At 38.7% G+C, this 20211-nt stretch overlaps 1 protein-coding gene across 3 annotated transcripts; it reads right to left on the bottom strand.

Annotated features, from left to right (window-relative positions):
- Positions 1-431: 431 nt before the first annotated feature.
- Positions 432-20198, bottom strand: ORC1 (origin recognition complex subunit 1). 3 transcript variants are annotated; one of them, XM_075155766.1, is made up of 19 exons: positions 20003-20111; positions 19296-19410; positions 19045-19149; positions 18518-18645; positions 16965-17134; positions 16170-16545; positions 15218-15515; positions 13336-13440; positions 12774-12975; positions 11611-11717; positions 10740-10841; positions 10089-10260; positions 7806-7913; positions 6893-7042; positions 5520-5639; positions 3800-3966; positions 2552-2639; positions 1648-1697; positions 960-1157 (listed from the first exon to the last, which is right to left on the bottom strand). In XM_075155766.1, the coding sequence occupies exons 3-18, from the start codon at positions 19131-19133 to the stop codon at positions 1689-1691; spliced, it is 2391 nt and encodes a 796-aa protein (XP_075011867.1). In that variant the 5' UTR covers positions 19134-19149; positions 19296-19410; positions 20003-20111; the 3' UTR covers positions 960-1157; positions 1648-1688. The 3 variants fall into 3 exon arrangements, with proteins under 3 accessions (XP_075011865.1, XP_075011866.1, XP_075011867.1); XM_075155764.1 differs by lacking the exon at positions 1648-1697 and having other exon boundaries at positions 432-1157; XM_075155765.1 differs by lacking the exons at positions 1648-1697; positions 19296-19410 and having other exon boundaries at positions 432-1157; positions 20003-20198.
- Positions 20199-20211: the final 13 nt, after the last annotated feature.

The raw sequence follows: 20211 nt of genomic DNA, 5'->3' as shown, positions 1-20211 counted from the left end.
TTAACTTCCATTTTTACAGTTTTCTGAAGCTGCTACAAAGTTTTTAGTTCGCTATACAAACTGCAGCCATGTTACAGAGATCACATTCAGTTTGCCAGGGTATCTGAAGAGACACCTCCACATTCATTGCCCAATCTCACAAAAGTGAGGTCTCTCTCTGAGAAGTCACTTTTCTAGTACCCGCAGCCTAGGCCACTGCCATTTTTCATTTACTAAGATCACTCAACAAGAACAATTTTTGGAGCCTGTTCCACAACAACAATTTTAAGTGTTCACTTTAAAAAGTGTTTTCAAACTATCCATCTCCAAATGACTAATGCATTTTGATAGACAGTTCAATTACAAAAGCAGATTTCAACAGACCTGCATTACCTGAGGCAATTTCTTCAAAGCAATCCTTGATATCAATCAAATAAAAAAAGAAAAAAAAGTTTATAACTTGAATGACAAGTTTCTTCTGGTATTTTTACTTTCCTGGTAGCAAACAGTCTCTTCAATTCAAATATTAAGCCTTGATTGCAAACTGAAAGTTCCTTTTCATTATATCAGTAACGTAAGCTTAAGCACATTTTAATGATGTCTTTTATACTCAACAAAAGTCAATGAAGAAAAGCTACATCAACTGCAACGCCACAAAGACACTGCCAGTCTTAACAAAAAAAGCTCCTTAGCATTAGCAGTGATGCAAGTAATCAACAAGTTCATACACCTCAGCCAAAAGGGGACCAGTTACCAGCATATAAAAATATTTTAAAAACAAATAGTTTGATTTCAAATACTTAAAATGCTTTGAAGCAAATTCTTTATTATACAAAAAGTGCTTTAATATATCAAACATTTAAGCAAAGCATTTAGAAAAAATACATTTCACTATTTCAATCTTATCAACAATTTAAAAAAAATTAAAAATAGACAATATTTTAAATATTTATACATATTTTAAAAATAAAATCTCTATTGCCTTATTCTTCCTTGAGCGCATACATGACATCATCCTGGCTGACATTTAGTTGCACCCGCATGTGAAGATACTTATTACTGGAATCCACCAGCAAGAGCCTGCAGGCGCCAAGTCTTGAACAAATTGCCATAATTTCAGATATTGTAGGACTCTGCATGCCTTCAATTCTACACAACGCTACGTGTTGATGATAGACCTATTAAAATAGAGAAGAGGACACAGGTCATGTTTACCTCCTGCTGCAATCTAGTAGGCCAAGGTGAAAAAGAGAAGCTTCCTTCCCTCCACATCTATGGGACAGGAGGAAAAACTAGCTCCAGCCTGTTCAGATGAAATGCACACATGCTGCTATTTTAGCACAAACCGTTAGAACTTTGTCAAGGAAGTAACAATTCCAAGCTATAATTTCCTTTTTTATATAGCCAAAAAGCAAAACAATAAGCAATCTACCTTGTCTGCAATTTTTTAACTAGATCATTTTATCTGTTAGTACACCTCTTCTCCCCTGGACTATGTGGACTAAAGCTTATCCAGAAGATTAAGAGCTGACATACAACTAATTACATACCAACTTGCTCAGAAGTGATATTCAGTATGACGAGTAAGCACGAGTCACACCGACTACAAACATGAAAGATCTTAGATCTTTCTTGGAAAGAAAGCCAGCTTAGAAAGGCATGGTGCACCTTTAAGCACAGGAGAATGCACTTGTCACAAATCATGCAGACTAGTAAATCTGTAACAAGAATCAGTTGGGGTCTTCTGCTTTTCTATTCAGAAAAAGCAGAAGAAAACTTTTTTGGTATTAGAGGAGAACCAAGGGAAAAAAGTAACAAATCAGTCTAGCAAAACATTCTTTGAAGGTCAAGAACCAATTGCCCAGTGTATCTATGCAATCAACTGATGCAGATGTTCAGGAGCCAGTAATGGAAAATGCAATTAAAATGCTTACTTACAAACCATAGAACCAGATAAAACTGGTAGGTTATTTTATATATAAATATATAGTTCTAAACATTTTTATATGTATTAATATTTAGTTTCCGTACTGTTAATCATGACATAGACTCTGTGCAGAGTCTTCACAGCTCTGCTGGTGCCAAGTATTTTACGGGTCTACTAAAAAATTGAAGCTAGTAGAGATCTACCTGCCTCTATGGAGAAAGACAGTGATACAGAAATTGGAATCAACTTTCAGTTCTCCTCCTTGAACTATGTTGCCTGATATTTTCAGGTCCTGTTTTATTTTTCCTGTTATAAAGCATGTTAGGTGGAAGCATGCAACATTTTCAGGTGCAAGCCAATAAATCACTTTGTGATCCAGATCACTGGTAACATTAATTAACAACAGCAGATGTTTCCAATTATAAGTATTTAGTCCCATTGAAAAACAGGTGGTAGCATTCAAATAGGCTGTACACCTGGCCTGGACAGCCATGCCCCAATTCACCTTGCTATCATACTGTCTTCCATCAAATTTTAAGAATAAAACCCCCAAATATTTAAATATTTATACTTTTGCTGGATAATTTTGACAGTACCCGCTCTTTTGTAAAAGAAAAAAAAAAGTGTTCTGAAACACAAACGTACCTGTTGAACTGTTGCCTCCTCAACTCCTGCCCTGCGAAACTCTGCTAAAATTGCTTTCAAAAAGATTTGTTCATGCAATGAGGCATTCCTGAATATCAAAACAAAACAGACAAAAATCAATCTGTCAAGTTTACAACTTACAAAACATTAGGAAGAAGTCTGGAAGGGAAATTGCTTGGTAACCACATTATTTAAATGCAGGGTATTTTTTCTACCCGAGAAGGGTAGTTTATATCAACTGGCCATTGTATTACAGCCTGCAACTCTGGCACCACAATACACTACATTTCACTTCACCTCACCTTTTTTTTCAATGTATCTGAACACAACATTTCATTCCATACATCATACATGTTCTGCAGTGTGTTATGGTCAACTTACATTTATGAATTAACAAATTAACATTGAGGTTTTCAGGCCCAAGTAGCACAGTAAAAGCAGTACTTACATATCTAACAAAATACTGTATTTGCATCCCTTAGTCCCCATGTCCCCGCTGAAACAGATTCTCTTCCTTTTGACCAGAAACTGGTAAAGCACTTTATCAGTTACAGCTTGTGCAGAGCACTGAAGGGCAACAGAATTCCTCACATGTATTCCCTCAGGAAACCTTTTGGAAGGTTCCTAACAGAATCTATTTATGTTAAAGAAAGAAGCCAGTTCAAATGGGAGTGTCTTGCATTCTGCTCAGACATCTGTGGTTGCATCTAAGCAAGCAAAGACGGTGGCGTAATACAGGCGGATATGTAGAGGGGAACAATTGACTCTTGAAGACCTGTGCCTACACTATGCACGTCTGAGAGGTTTTTCCATCAGTCTAGCTCAAAGTCTCATCCAGTATGTTGAATAACCAGTAGTGTTTGTAGTTTTGGGCTCCTGAGTGTATCTTCCAGATTTAGTTCCAACTGGAAGGAATTCAAGTATATATACTCGGAAACTGCTGTTCAGTGAAATCAATGTACAGTTAGTAGGGACAATCAGGAAATTTCAAAAGCCCCCTCCTGATCTGAGCTAACACACAAACATGGAAACATCCTGTATAAACTTGTACAAGTGATTTCTATGACTTTGTTTCCCCTGTCTTTAATTCCTATTTTGTGCCTCTCTCTGCTAGCTGTGCTGCAAGGTTTGTTTTGGATCATACTTCAACATATGCATCGCATATGCTCCCAAACTGAATGTTTTTGAAAAAATAGCCCAATGAAAAAGACACAGAAGCAAAGAAATTCCCCTGAGAAATGTTTTTACCTGATTGCATTTATATATGGTGATGAAAACATTTCATCTATGGCTTCTGTTACATGGGCCATCCTGACTATTTCAGGGGTTCGCTTTTGGCTAGCAAACTCACAGATCTCAGTGGCCCTTCTGCAGATATCAAGGCAACGCCTTGCATCACCAGACAGTGCTGCGACCTGAAAGTAAACATGACAGGTTTGTAATGATATTTCCTGCAAGTTAAGAAAAGAGTTTAGCAAGAATCAACAGACAAAAAAACCCCCACAACCTGACCAAAAAACAGGAGAGCAATGCTACTGTGAACCGTGTTACTAGAATCCCAGATTTTAAATAACAATCTTACTGACTAAAACCAACAGAAGCAACTCTCTCACACCCCACCCCGATCTGGTCATCACAAATTCAAGCCTGAACTTTTTTCTATAACCACGGAAGTCAGAGGTTTGGAAAAAAAAAAATCCAGGAAATTCAATGTGAGCAGTTTAGTTCAACACCAAAAATTTTCAGAAATATTATCAATAAAGACCCTACCATAATCCATGTTCATGCAAAGGAAAAAAAAAAAGGGGGGGAGGAAATTCCTCAGTTTTTCCATATTCAATAGAATATTGATTTTAAGAGTACACTAATATTATTTAGTAGGTCTCAAAGAAACATCTGGCATAGTGAGTTCACATTTACAAGTGCCTGGAAATTTTTAGGTGTCTGAAATTTCTGAAACGAAATACTTCTTAAAATCCCACTTGTGGTTTACAATTTTAATAAAGCTACAAAGGTTCACTAGATAAGAGTACTGGCCTAGTTTTCCCAGTAGATGCTGATAACATACGAAAGCCCTAGAACCCAGCTGGAGCCAAGAATGAGAAACCCTTTAGAAAATCTAATTGCGTGTTATTTTTCTAGATTTTCTGGAGAAAAATCATAATAGAAAAACACTGCAGATTATTCAGTCTACAAAATCATCACTGTTATTCTTACAAAAAGGTGGATCCTTCATAAAAAAACAAATGCTTGTATTTACTTCCGACATATTTATGAGTACTTTTTTTTTAATCCTACAATGATGCGTAGTAGAAAAAGTTTAAGTGTATACTGGTTGACAGTTGTTCTAACATAATTTTAATAGATTAACGTATAATTGCTAACATAAGACACTGAACAATGCATACATCTTATTTTGAGAAGCTACTGATCCCTAATACTAAATCCCTAAATGCTGATCCCTAAATAAAAGGTATGTATTTTTTGTACAACTGAGTATTAAGATTGGCAACAGAACAGATACTATGTATTATGCCAAGGCTTTAAACATCTTGAGAAACAAAACGAATATGGGTATTTCCACTGCCACTGGCATACTGGTTTTTTTTCAAGATCATCCAGTGACTCACATTATGCCAAACACTTGAGAAAGCTGGTATCTTATCATTATGCATTATCACGACTCTTGTTGTCATGCCTCCAGCTATTGGAATATACTGCTGCCTTCTCAAAGTAGGTAGAAAATGCAACGACACTGCTTTAGCAATGTTTCCTGCAAAAACACCCTGTATGCCTTACAGAGAGCATAGTGTATGATCCACTCCGCTACCTGCGCCCCACTTTGCCTCCAATACAGAACAAATAACCACAGAACCAAGCCTGACTACTGTTACAAAATTCTCCCCCGCTGCCCCCCACACTCTTTACCTAGCGCAACACAAAGGACATACATCTGTACTGTGTTTACCTTTCTGGAAACGAGCTGAATTGCATCCTCTTCAAATGCCTTCATGCTGTTCAGTCTGGATGAAATAATTTGCTGTAACTGTTTGTAGGTGTAGGGCTGAAAGGACATTCTGGTGAGGCCCTAGTAAATAATACAATACAGTGAGAAGCGTTTGTAGTGCTTGAAAACTAAACTGCTCTAGCATAGCCTGTATAGTTAGTAGTTTTATTTTCTCCGATAGGAGCAATCTCTCTTTCACATCTTTCCCCTCTAAATGATATGCTTTAATCAATTCTTCCACTTCGCGTTTGTGAATTAAACATGCAAACCCACAAAACTGTGATTAAGTGAGGACCACTGGTTGGACCTCCCCGCTGAAAAGCCTGAGGAGCAAGCACTGCTGATATTAGAATTCAAATTTCTCTTACAAAACTTGTAAACAAATCAGAGCCACCTAATACGAAAATCTTTTGATTACAACTGTTTACACCTTATTTTTTAACAAAGTAACAGCAGAAGCTATGAAAAAATATTCATCTCTCCTTTAGCAAATCTGTATACATATATACAGTCACACTATTGACTTCACGTTAGCAACCAGCCAAGAATTAAATTCTCTTCTGGCTGAAGCTAATAAAAAGTGCTTTCAGATGAGAATGACAATCTATATTATAGATGGTGCACTGCCTTTCATATCCTACAGGAGGCCTGAGTTTTGCATTTCTTATGCAAAATTATTCTCTCTTGTGACTACATGGACTCAGCTGATCTGCAAGTTCAGTGGGTGGGGGAAAGCAATTCACACACTGTGGAAATATTTTTGAGTCACAGAATGAAGGAGGCACAGAGCACTGTTTTTGCAAATCACTTTTCAGAGTAGTGATGAAGTGATGGCCTAGGAAAATGTATTCAACACAGCTGCAGAGTGCATCCAGCTTGCTTTGTTAGATACCTTCGGACAGAAAATCTACCAGCTGATGATGGCAAACATCATCAGATAAGTAACTAGGTGCCTGGAATGAAAGGGGAAAGAGGAAGGGAAACCAGAAGAGAATTCCTCTGAACTCTAGAGTAAGCAGCTTAACCATGAAGCACAGCATTTGATTATCCAGATCTTAATATGTTTAAAAAGACATCTGCATTCCTAATTCATTCTTACAAGAACACAGTGTACTTACACGGCGTAACATCTGATTAGCAAGTTGGCTCCTAAATTTACTTTGCTAAGATTTATGTGTTCATTATTTGCCCTCTGGAGAGGAAAGGTAATTATAAAAGCATTGTTTAACCTCTGATGTAACGAATCCTACCTTTCTCCTGGATTACTTTTAACTGCATACAGTATTTAATCTGTTCTCATTTTCTAGCATAGCAACAAAACTGCTAGGACATACCAGCCTGCTAGCTACTCTGTTCATCATTATTCTCTCTGGCAAGTCCATGGTGTTAGCAATGGCCAAGATGATTAACTTGGAGTGCTTTTGAGTTGGCCAGTCAAATAAATTGTACATCACATTCTGTTTCCGGGTCCACAGAAGATCAAGCTGCAGAGATAGAAAGAGAAGAATTAGACTGAAAAAGAATGGTCTTGTATTTACAATACCTGATGGGGGTTTGAGAGAGCTAGCTCTGCCACAGAAGACTTCTTACGTGATTCTGAACAAGCTGCCTCTGTTGTGTTTCCTTTATGCATCTACTAATAGGACTGTGTTTTCCGAATTAGGGCTCTAATCTCTTTTGGAAAAGCACAGTCCTACTGGATGTTTGAACAGTATTAATCATAGTAGAGTGATTAAACAGCTGGAGTTTTTAAACACTACTGTGATATTAATACAACATTTAACAAGATTAAAAGACCTTCCATGCGAGAACCTGAATTAGCTTACAGAAAAAATAAGTGTGCATTTGTTTGTTACTGAACATAGCACATTCAAGGAGTTTCAAAACTGGCTATGACTTATTTCACTGTGACTTTTCTCACTGGAAAAGCAGCAGCTTCCAGACAAAATACAGTTGAATTCTATGGTATTTAGGACTTGATAGAACAACTCATTCCATGACTTGGACCAAAACAAAACATAAAACCAACGTGAAATCCAAGGCAGAGAACAATACTGCAACAGGATACTTGTCCATTTAAATTCAGTTTCCTAATAAGGCTAAGAGGAACTATTTGTGTGTCTTCTCTCCTAAGTCTATTCCTTTTAGATCACATATGATACACTCTAAGCATGTCTTTTTCCATGCTCCAAAAACTCATTTCTTACGATACTTCAAGGAAAAAGAATGAAGGATTCTTTGTCTCACCTCATCCACTATCAGCACTGTGGTCTTCCTCTTTGGTCCAGGTGTACTGAACAGTTTTGCCAACAGTGCTGCAGCATGGGTTGCTGTCACCTTCTGACCTGTCAGTAACTGGACAAGGATTAAACAATGTTGCAGGTTAATCACACCAAACCCCTGGAAATAGGAAGTTTAACTCCTATTCGGTTAGCTCATAAGACTCTCAGGTCTACCAGAAACCATCCATAAAGGAGAATGGAAACAAAAGAATACATAGGTAAAAAGAAAGGCCATTAGAATTTCCTGCAATTTGTCTTAAATATAGATTCTTTAAGAAATCTTAAACCCAGGCTCAGGAGGACTCTAAACCCAGCATACCTCAAGGGTGTCTCTGAACACAAAACACCTACTGAAAACCTAAATCAGTTGACAAGAATAGCCTGACTTCAGTAATCTTGGACTCCCATTAAAATATTAATGGATCATCAGCAGGATCTAGAACTAAATAATTTATTCAACTCTAAGCTAAAAAGATATCTTCAACAAGATCTGCTTCTGCAATAATATATGTGGCAAAACAGATGAGTTGACTGTATGTTACCTCTTCCCTTGCAGGTCCAAAGATATACAGAAATTAAAGCATGACATTTCAAAATTACACTAAATATGCTGAATCAATTGTGCAACATAGTTCAGAGTCAAGCCGTAAAGTAAAATGGAGTTGCATTTGAAAATTGTATTTGTTCTCTAGAACCCCTTAAAAACCGATCTGAGATTTCATAATTATTAAACAAGCTGGAGTATGTCAATAATGTATAATCTATATTTGTTTCATGGTTCCAATTCAGTCAGGACAGTCTGAATCAGTCATATAAAGCAGCTGGATCCCAGAGGATCCCGATTCTACAGCTCTGGAACTCGGCATCCAATATACCACAGAGTTCAGTTTGTTGTGGTAGAATTGGTGCACTTACTGTTCCCAGGTATTTAACCTTATCTCCTTCATCTGTCCAGGCCTTTCTGTCCCTGTTCCTTCTCTAAAAACTTTCCTATGACAGTGAGGTAACTCAGCAGTGAAGACTGCAGAATTTGCTTCGGTGATGCAAAGAAATGTCAGCAAACTGGAGCTTGAGATTGACTCCCAGCAAGAGATGCAGCAATCAGAAAAGTAGCAGAAGCCTAGCTAGGGCACTTGGATAACAGCTGGGGCAGAAGGAACCAGAGAAATAAGTGGTTCATTTGACTACGTGCTCCCCTGAAGGATATTGAACTGAGTTCAGGGCCTGTAGGGGGCAACAAGTTTTACTTCTGACGGCCTATTCTTTATTAATTTTAAAGATGTATGCTGAACGGGATAGGAACAGAGAGTGTTAAAATACATTAACATTACCATGAGATAAGGTAATTGTCATGAAGCATTTCACAATGCTAAAGAAACAGTGACCTGGCCTCAACAAATCTCTCAGCAAGACACTGTCTATGCTGGTTTGCGGAAAGGATGCAAATATGCAAACTTAACTCCCAGCTATGAGGATAGGGATATTAGAACAATGCATGCCACTTCCTGCTCAGATAGAAGATGACAAGCTTAAATAAATGGGGTAGAAGTTTGTAAGAAAAGGGACTAGATGCTTCAGGAAACCATCCTTTCATTTCCAGGTCACTGGCTTAAAGTTAGCCTAGACTGACAAAGGTCTTGAGCCAGTACTGTCTAATGCCTGTTGGGTGATCTTAACCCAGACCTCAGAAGGTTAATTCACACCTATATAAGTGCAAGCGCAGTCAGTAGTCCCAGATGAGATGCTGCAGACTAGTTTGTCATGGAAATCTGAAACACAGTATTGTTGACAGAGATAGCCCCTCTTTAGCTGGATTGCTTTGATGACAGACCAATTAACCATTAAGACCCTCTTAGTAATCATTCCACTGCTACATTGACTTCCAGAGTTCTCATCTCTGTAACTTTTTAAACACACATGTGCAGAAAAAGTTACGGAAGGGGAAAATATAAAAAGAATCTGGTTTAGATTTTTTTTTAAACCTGAGTAGATGTAATAAATCAGGCTATTTCCCAGCCACTGCCCTTACGCAGCTGAAAGCAAAATAGTTCAAGAAGTTGCCCACGGCCTTAAGTTAATTATTTTCTAACCTGCTCTAAGATAAAAGCATATTGTGTCTCAGAGGGACTACTTAGAAGTATTGATATGTTAAGTGCCTTGAATCCTGTAATACATCAAGGATCTGATGGCAAAGAATAAGATTTCATCTTCTTTCAAACCAGAGAGCCATTGAAGGGGCTTTACTTACCTCTAGTATCTGCACGTAAGCTTGGTGAGGATCAGTCAGCTTCATGCCATTAATCTCTACAAACTGGAATGATGGTAGGTCATCATTTTCTGCAGCTTGCTGAAGACAACGAATTACTTCATGAACAGTTGCAGTTTTACCTGTTCCAGGCACTCCAGAAATGTACATGCACCTACAAAATGAGAAAACCTCTTCAGCAGCCTGAGCAAAATGATAACGCTTTTAGGATTAATGAGCTGGAATTCCTGGGCTCTGAGACCAGCCTTGAATACTACTCCTCTGACACTTCAGGCAATTCCTTATATTTCAGTTACTTTATTTGCAAACTGGGACACATAACACCTTGGAGGATCATGAAGATTTTTATTATTACTGAAGCAATTAACAACCTAAAATACTTTATAAATGTAATTTACCTCTTTTAAAAAAAATGGTTTCCCATTTGGTCTTTAATTTGAATCTGTACAATAAAGGAGCCCGCATTATTTCTATGCACAACCCTTCTTAAGGAAGAAAAATACCAGGCAAATTCAACTATGAACTTTCATTCAGTCAAATGATGATAACTTTTTAAATAAAAGTAGTGTTGACTTTCTGACTGCTGTTATGCCATAGGTAGATGCGATCTCGGTTACAGTTTCACCAACTCACCCTCCTGTACCATCAACAAGTTTGCTTTCCACAAAGTTATAGATATCCTGGAATTCTTCCTCACGACAAGGCAGAGATTCTGGGATAGCAGAAACATGCAGCCTTTTGATTAAAAAGAAAAGGAAAAAAAAAATTGAAATAGGAGGGCTAAGGACTGCATTTTCACAGTTCTACCTGAAGGAAAACAAATAGCCAGAGGCTCCATCTTTCACAGTTGTGTGTAGTTTTTCAAATCTCTTGCATACTTTAAGTCTGAACATCAATGTCAACTATCCCAAAGAAATAGCCTAGTGTGCTTTTAAGAGGGCTGAACAGTCATCTTCATAAACAAACAGCATGAATCAATCTAGCTGTGGCAATTCACAAAAAATTTGTAAGTCAGTGTAGAGGTAGGATAAAACAGGGGAGACCGCTTACAGGAAACCGTAAAAAACCTAAAACTCAGTTTGAAAGATACAGTCAATCCTGAATGCATTTTTCTCTACTATGAAGATCTACAATGATACCTGTAAAGCTTCTTCACACACCAAGAGGAGACAGATATTGTACCTTTACAATCTAAAGCTAGTAAGAGAGGATCTTTGTTTTTCTAATGTTGTACAGAATAAAGACAGATATCTAGTTTTGAAGAACTTAGCATGGACTGGTTACAATAATCTGAAACTGTAAAAGCAGTATTGTAAATACTACTAGTATTTGTAAATCTAGTATTGTACCGTAAATTCATAAACGCTCTTCTGGTATCAAAACACCATGCATTTTTACCAAATTTATTTAATACGATAAAGATGACATTTCCCTATTTCAGCATAGCCTACTGCTCTGCATACCTGAAGCAAAAAGATTATTTCCTCCCTTGAGCACACATTACCTTAATCTGGCTTCTTCTAGTATACTGGCTGGTTTCTGTGCTTCACAGTTGCGCCTGGGAATTTCAGGAGTTGCATTCCGGGGTGTCTTGGGTGTTTCTGGTAAAGGCTGCAAAGAAAGTTACAGCCTCAAAGAGATTGTCTACATAGAGCAATTTCTATTGGAGACTGATCATTCATACAAGTTTCCCAAATATTACTTATGCACAAAGACTACCTGGGGATGCCAGAGTACAAGATGAAGAGAGAAACAGTCTTTACAAAGGGAATTACCAAACAAGCCTCATGGTCTTTTCTTCCTAAGGGAAAAAAGAAACTGGAAAGGGGGTGGTGACAAAGACAATTACACCTGCTTTTCCGAAGTGCTGTGTTACAAAGTGATCCGGTTCTTTAGAAACAGCAAGACACTAGAAGTTGATCTATCTGAATTTCATTGTCCAAACAAAAAAGCCATATCTTAATTATTCTTCTTCGTTGTGGTTACAAGTTCTAGTTACACTAGATTTTCTGTGTTAGACATTTCATAAACACAGAGTAAGAATTAGCCATTGACAGTATGTACCCGGCTATGGAGCTGAATACAGTCTTAAGGAGTCAGGCCTCAGATTCTTGTAGCCTGGCATCCCATCTCCATCAGCAGCCATGACTGATAGAGAAACTGCTGGCCACACTCTTTGGTGCGGCCATGAACGCTGCAGAGCATCCCTTTTGCATTGGTAACCATCTGCACTTTGGTAAGCTTTCAAGAATCAGGACAGCTCTACTGCCAAGCAACAAAGTTGGTCTTATGGATTTCTGCTATATATAGAGACTGCACTCAATAAAGACTATACAGAAATAGAAATAACATGTCTCAGTGCGGAGCTTACAATAAAAGTAGAAATGGTGGCCATAAATGGATTCATCAGTTAGTTTGGCTCCAGCCCAAACCAACATTTTCCCTGTTTAGGCTAGAGTTTTCTGATCAACATTGTCACAACATTCACAATACACAAGTGTTTTATATATTTGCATAATCTACTCATATCAAAGATCATATGAATCAAGATAATGTTTCATTAAAAGCTAAACGGTTCAGATACTTAACTTTGATACACAGGCATCAAGCATTCAAATAACTGGCTCAGAAATAATAAAAACAGCTCTTTTAGATATAGAAGCTTACAGTTTTCTTCAGGGTCTTAGCAGGAGTGTGAACTGAAGACTTCCTTGAAGATTTTGGGGTGCTGAATACTCTGCTGGATTTAGTTTTCTTTTCTGGTGTACAGAGCATACCATTCTCCTCTTCCTCACTACTTGAAGAGTAAGAGCTGTCTGAGCTAGACAGAAAATCCTCTTCCTGGTTCAACTCTAGTGTATTTAGTATGCTATGAGAAACAGAAATGACATGAGTTTTAAAAAAATACATACAACATTACACACTACAAAGCAGCATTTGTACATTTTCAGCTTTTTCTGTAGTTATAGTAATCAGCAAGCCAACATATTTTCCACCTGAGCTGTTAATTTTCCACGGCTATTTAATAGAGTGGCTTAAAGGAACTCAGTTTTCTGATGAACAGCAGGAGTCGGCTTTATGTTTCTGAACATAAGACAGTTTTCACTCTCACTGCAATTAAGCTGTGCTTCTAGAGCCCTTTGCATTTCAGTATTAAGCTAGACAAACTCTCAAGGCTTCAAGCCATCAACAGCAATCTGAATAAGATATCATGGATGCAAAAGTTTACCTGATTTGCTCTGAAATGCGAGCACTTGTTTTCTGTGCACATATTCTACGAGAACGAGGGGTCAGTACAGGTCTCTGACTACCCAGTTCCTGATGTCCAATTAAACTGTAAAGAAAGAACACAAAGGTATTTGTATTTCCTCTTTGCATCACACTTGTAAAGATGAAAAGAAGGCTTTTCAAACTTCAGGCTCAATTGTTATGGCTGTCAATCCATAAGCATGAATTCTTGTTTACAGTTATTTACAGATTGGCTATGGCATGGATACTGGCAGCACAATTTCCCGTTTCTTGCACTGTCTCTTAAATATTAAAAAAACACCACCTCAGAATATTTACTATAGTTCATTCACGGTCTGTACTGTAAAGATTTTTACAGTAAAGTGTAAGTGTTTCTATAAAGCTTTGTGAACCAGTTGAGGAAAGCTGCTAAGTCTAAAGAGAGACCCTGAGCCCATACAAGTCAGAGTTGCTAGCTGACCTACGATGCTGTGACAAGTGACTGCACTAGCATTAGTTCAAAACAGGTGTCTGACTTGGGCCCTATCAACATTGTACCACTTTATTTCCTGATGCACCCTCCGCTGGCAACAGCGATTTATTTCACATTGACTGACAGCTGCTGCACGTTAACAGCTTTCCTTCACTCCCCCAGTTAAACACATATACTTTGGTGAGGAGCACTGAATAGATGCTGGTATAGTTGAACTAGCAGCCAAATTTTGCAAATATAACACTGCCAAACTGAAGGGAGAGGGGCTCAAAACAGTAGTGTTTTTTTGCTTGGTTGTGGGTTTTTGTTGTTCTTTGGGTTTGTTTGAGTTTTTTAAGAGAAAGAGAAAACAAATATTATTTTCTTTGGGCAACTCTTTGATGTGCCCTTTGGAGTAGATTTTTCTATTTGTGTTTTGAGATTCCTTGATTGTCTTCTTGAGCACTTCTTCATCCCTACCACTGAAACACTTTACTGTTAATACAACTTCCCTATTAGTTTAAAGGACACGATGCGATGAATTACTTTAATTATTTGTAGATAGTCTCAGAATTTTTTTTAGGTCTATAAATACCACTGAAATGCCATTACCTTTTCAATGAAAAATAAATGTTTTTTTGCTATACAATAAGTGACAAAAACAGGCTGCAGATCCACCAAGTGTTGCACCCACATCTTTACTCTTTGAAAGGAGGAAAGGAGGAACGTGACTCGTTTTTGGCTTCTTGCAACATTTTATACAAGAAAGTGTGATCCATTCTCCTCCTGCCCCAGCTTAATGCTATTTTTAAAGGCTGTGTGAAGATATACTTAAACAATTATGCTTTTTGAGTTTTGATTTCTACATAAAAATTAGCATGGAAGTATACATACAATTATCATGAGAACTCTCATGAGGCCAATCGCATCCCTTTCTATAGGTCAGCATATCTCAATAGTTGTCACAAGTAGGGCACATTTGAGCCTGTATGACATGCGTACAGTGACTGCAGGGAAACAGATTTCCATCCATGCTGATGACTACAAACCATAACAATCAATATGGCTTCAATTCCCTTTCATATCATTCTACCATTCCCATTCCCAACCTCTTCTCTCTGTTTTTGTAACCACGCACTGCTTGTGTCCATCTTTAAAGTCAACTCCTCTTATGATCTCTCTAATCATTCATTCACCTCCAAGTAACATGCTTTCTAGAGCTTCACCACAGTGCACCTGTAACTATTCAGTCTATCCCCCCTTCTCTCGGTGATCTCAACAGGCAAAACGTGGTACACACAGAGACTTCACCTGCTTTTCTCCCCAGAAGTCTTTCATGAATTTGCTTTCAGAGAACTACATGGAAATAGAAATCCCACACAAAAATAATTATAAAAAGGCTATCACTTACGATATAGTGTCATCTTTCATACTAAGATTCTTGGCTTTCTCACTGGAGTCTTTGACCTTACTATAGGGGGATAATCGTATTGTATCACTAAACCTCTGCCAGTGCTCTGCAGTATCAAACATTGACTTTGACTTATCATTGGCGCAAGGTATTTTTGGTGGTGAGCCTAAAATGCCAGTGAATTTCACTTTTCTTTTAGTAGCTGATGGTTCTAATGGTGCTACAGCGTCACAGTCATCATCCAAAAGTTCCAAAACTTCACATCCCAGGATCCTGCCTTTAGGAGATCTTGTGGGACCTAGGAATCAAGAGCAAAATGAACTTTTGTTCAATATGGCTGGCTTGATTAACTTTCAGAAGACATGGTATGACTGGCTCAGTGGCTGCCATTTAAATGAAAGGGGGTGGCACTACACTCCAGGAACAAGGAACTGAATACATACAGAAGGCATACACTTCCTCTAAAAAGACGACTAAATAGAATACAAACTGATTTTTTCAGTTTTCTAACCCGGTTCCATCACCTTCAACTTCACTCAGGCTCCAGTTTGAAAATACAGCATGTTACATAGGATGAAATGTGCTTATTCAACCAGCCCAATGTAAACATTCTAGTGCAACGTCAGGAGATTAAAGAAAGTGAGATGTTCTGAGGTCAAGTTAGGCTGATTGGTAGCATTTCAGCCAAGAAGTACTTTAAATTAGACTTACCAGTTACAAATAAAACATTTGCAACAGCAATGGAATATAAGCAGTACAGTTGCTTGAAATAACAGACGTAAGACAAACAACTGATGCACCCAAAAGGCTTGGGCTAACCCCAAAGCCTGAGTAAGGTAGCTAAAAATACTGATGTTGAGTATTACCATTGTTTGAACCACCCAAAATGAAAAGGCACAAAACATATTACATTCCAAACTACCGAATGAACAGAATATTGCCATATACATACTGTTTAACTGTAACTTCTTCCTTGCTGTTGGAGTTTTGATGCCATTAGCCACTCTTTGTGAATGTCTCTCCTTAGCGAGGGAGGACTTGGAAGCAGAATGTTTTGATTCTATTTCCAACTCAACATTTTTTGGTTTTGTGGCACTCCGAACAACTCTCTCCATCTCTTTTTTCAGGGGGGAAATCATGTCCAAAGGAATAAATGAGTTTGAAGAGTTTGGGATGCCACCTCCTTTCTTATTAGCTTCTTTCAGCTTAGAGAATGTGTCAGGGGACAAAGCCTTAAAGCATTTCCCATCCCACGACTGTTTTACATAGAAAGTTTGTTCCTTGCTTAATGGAATAGGTAGTTCCTCCCCCAGATGTAGTGGTATTACCTGTAAAAAACAGAAAATACCAAAACACACATACCTTAACACTTACGTTACTTTAACATTCAATTATTTTCTATTCACAGATCTTATTATTGGAACCCTTGCAATCCTTTATTATATGGGGCAACACCTCCAACCTGCATTTACACTAGCATAAGTTTATTGCACTACAGGACTCCCATCACATTACTTCCTTCCACACAAACCTCTAAATCAGGTGGCTGCCAACAACCAAAGTCATTTTGGGATGGAGGAAAGACAAAATATCAACAGTTTTCAACTATCCTATCCTATGTTAACTGCATTAACAAATACACATCACACATTTAATTTGGGAGGGAATATTCTCTTTTGTTCTATTATGCTTTTCAAATTGTTTGTTTCTTTCTTCCCTCTATATGTAGAGGGGCTGCAGTACATACCATGATGCTTTTAATTATGGTCTCCACAGCTATATCAGTGTCATAGCCAGAAACTTGATCAAAAAACACCTCTTGAGGAGAAACCTCTCTTTTAAGCAGTTTCCGTTTATTCTGAGGTATCTCTGTAATATGAGAGAACCACTGCACAACGGCATGTTTCTGCTGAGCACCTGTAACAATGAAAAAAAGTCAGTGAACACTAAGAATTTTATTGTATCACAATTAGTTATTACCAGACCTCAATGACTTTAGCTGAAATGCCATCAAATATAGAAATCCTCCCTGGACACAGGTGAGAAAGCATTTAATAAGAGATTACAATTCCCATTTTCTAAGCTAAATTAACGTGTTTGAGTTGAGACTTTTAAGGACTAAGATAACACCTACATAGGTGGTGTTACAAAATGCCTGCAAACCAGCTGGTCCACCAGTTCACTATCACAAATGAAGAGATTCCTTATTTGCATAAATGTGATCTAATCAGACCCCACTAACTAAAAGCAGTGACATAAAAGGAGAAGTGAGAAATTTCAGAACTGTATTTGTAATTTCAATGTTATTTTAGAGGTAAATCAGAAACACATTTATTAACTGCCTAACAAACCAGAGAATCCTGCTGTTGAAATGTCTAGAAGAAAGGCTGAATAAACACTATTAACAGATTCAGTGTGGAGAGAGTTTAAAAAAAAATATTTGGAACATATTACAATTGAACATTAAGTTACTCTCTACATTTTAAGGTGTTTACCTTTGAATGAAAACAAAGCCACATATCTTTAACAAATTTGTCAAAGATATTTAAGAAAAGGAAAATCTTGTTTTCAAGGAAGTTTCACGGGTTTCATTCCAACATGAAAAGAATATTCAGTTATGTTACAATAAATGTGCATTAGTAAATAAATAAGCTGGAGTGATGTATTTATGTTTAAAAAAAAGTAAAAAATTTTAAAAACCCTCAAAACACTATTATGATGGCCCAAAACAAACAACAAAAGCGGTTCAAAGAAATCAGACATAGCTAATGAGTGGTTTCTAATTCAGACTCAGACGCAGTCTTTGTATCGCTCACTTCCATGATTTATCTTTTAATATCTACCTTTATAAACAAGTAGTTCTACAAGGGACAGAAGTAATGAGACCCATTTATTCAGCCTTGTACCTTATTGCTAAGTTCCCTGATGGCTAATAAGATGCAAGTTCCAGGGCTGCAGCGCTCTTGCTCCATTTGGATTTCCCAATCTCTAAATAAAGCATGAGCTCACACTGTCTTCCTCAAGGACCATTTCTTTTAAATTAGACAATTAAGCAAAAAGGTTGTAAAAATGTAATGTCTTTAAGCTCTCTGTTTATCTACCAAATTTAGTTTAAATTAGCCATCAGCCCCCAATATTTGGGGAGCATGCGAATACAGATGCAGTGATTACCAAAGCCTAATTTCCTTAATAAATTAGGCCAGTGATATGGGTTATGGCCTAAATATATACCCATAAAATAGGTATCTTCAAAACATTTTAAGATTTCTCAGATAGGAGGTAAATTTTTATTTCTCTTACCATCTTCATATAAATCCAGGAGTTGCGCCACAAAAGGTTGATCTGCATTCTCCCCTTCTACTAAAATAAACTCACCAAGTTGTATACAGGTTTCTGTTCTGCTTCTTTCTGATTTAATAACGATTCCCCTAGAAAGTGACGCACACATGCAGATTAGCAGGTTTTCATATTCTTTATAATTCACATATCATTAAAGCTGACAGCCTGTCAATCTTACAGCTAGTTATGCTCCCTCTTGCAAAGCCTAATTGAGTTTCCTGATTAAAAGCTTTCATATGTATTTCAAATACCCAGTTAACACTTATTTACAGATTTAGTTAAATGTTTTTGTTTATACGTTATACAATTTATAATTCAAGAGCTTTGTGACAACATTTTTGTCATACACATACAGCACCATGACACAATGCTCAAAACCTTACGCATATTCTCGCTGACTGCCACATTAACCTAAACGATGTCAGAAAGGTAAAGAAACCTTCATTGATTAAGTTTCCCTGAGCAAACCAGAAATAAATGTTATTTACTTGTACTGGAAGGTCCTCAGTTTTCTGTCTGAGCTCATGGGTTTTCCATACCAGGAGTAGATAATTTTGCTTTGCTGCCGGGTGTTCATGATTCCCAAAGAAAAGCTAAAACAAATTAACAATTTTTAAAATTATTATTTAAAAATAGAAGCAGGGAAAGGCTCGAGATGGCCAGATACATAGAAATGGCATCGATTCTTTCAACGTGTACGAAGAATGTGGCATGCATCGGTTGATTCAGAGGAGCCTACCTTTCCCGAAGCCTCCAGACACCTCTCCTCTGAGGAAGGAGGAAAAAGGGAAGGTGTTTAGTAGTGGATTGTTCTTCAGTACTTCTTTTTCACATCCAGCGGTTGACGAACACACCTGACAAACACGCGTTTCCCTTGTTACTGGCTACTTTTCATATTCACAGAGGAGGTTATCAGCTATTCTCTGCTTATTACCAAGTCCTCCCGCTCCCCCTGACCCCGGGGGCTCGCCGACCACCCGCCGCGATGGCCGGGGCACACCACCGGCCGTTTTAAGACTATGCCTTGCTGGTTTTCGCCCAGACCTCACAGCGTCCAGGTGGATGAGACCGTCACCAACGTTTCGCTTACGCTCAATTTTTATGTGCTTGGGTTTTTTTTTAAGTAAGAATTTTCCCTCTGGAAACAGGCCGCAGGGCTCAGGAAAACGCCCCCTCCACCCCCAGTGCCGTGCCCCCCCTCGCCCACTCCAGCCCGTCGGTTTAGACGAGGTAGCGGAGAGCTCGGGCAGAGCTCTGCCTCAGGGAGCCCGCTCCCCGCCCCGGGAGCGGGCGGTTGCCAGGCGGCCTGCGGGGCCATGGCGTCGGCAGGGGCCATTAGCGCCGCCGGGTCGGACCCGCAGAGAGACACCGAGGCGCTCCACCACCCTCCCAGAACCACTAAGCCACCCGCCCCCATCACGGACCGCAAGGCCGAGGCCCACTCACCGCGGCGCCTCAACAACCCCCGTGCGCGGCGGCAGCAGCGGCAGCGCGAGCTCCCGCCAGCACTAGGATAAAATTTCGCGCCAAAGCCCCCCCCGCACCGGAGCCCCGCCGCGCACGCGCACAGGGCGAAGGGAGCAGGAAGAGGCCGCGCAGCACTGCGCCATGTTTGCGCCTGGCGCCCCGAAGCCGCGGCCGGAAGGGTATAGCCC

This window comes from Calonectris borealis, chromosome 8 (genome assembly GCF_964195595.1).
Source record: "Calonectris borealis chromosome 8, bCalBor7.hap1.2, whole genome shotgun sequence".
Taxonomy (NCBI): domain Eukaryota; kingdom Metazoa; phylum Chordata; class Aves; order Procellariiformes; family Procellariidae; genus Calonectris; species Calonectris borealis.
Note: the sequence above shows the minus strand (reverse complement) of the source record. Positions and strands in the feature narration are given on the sequence as shown.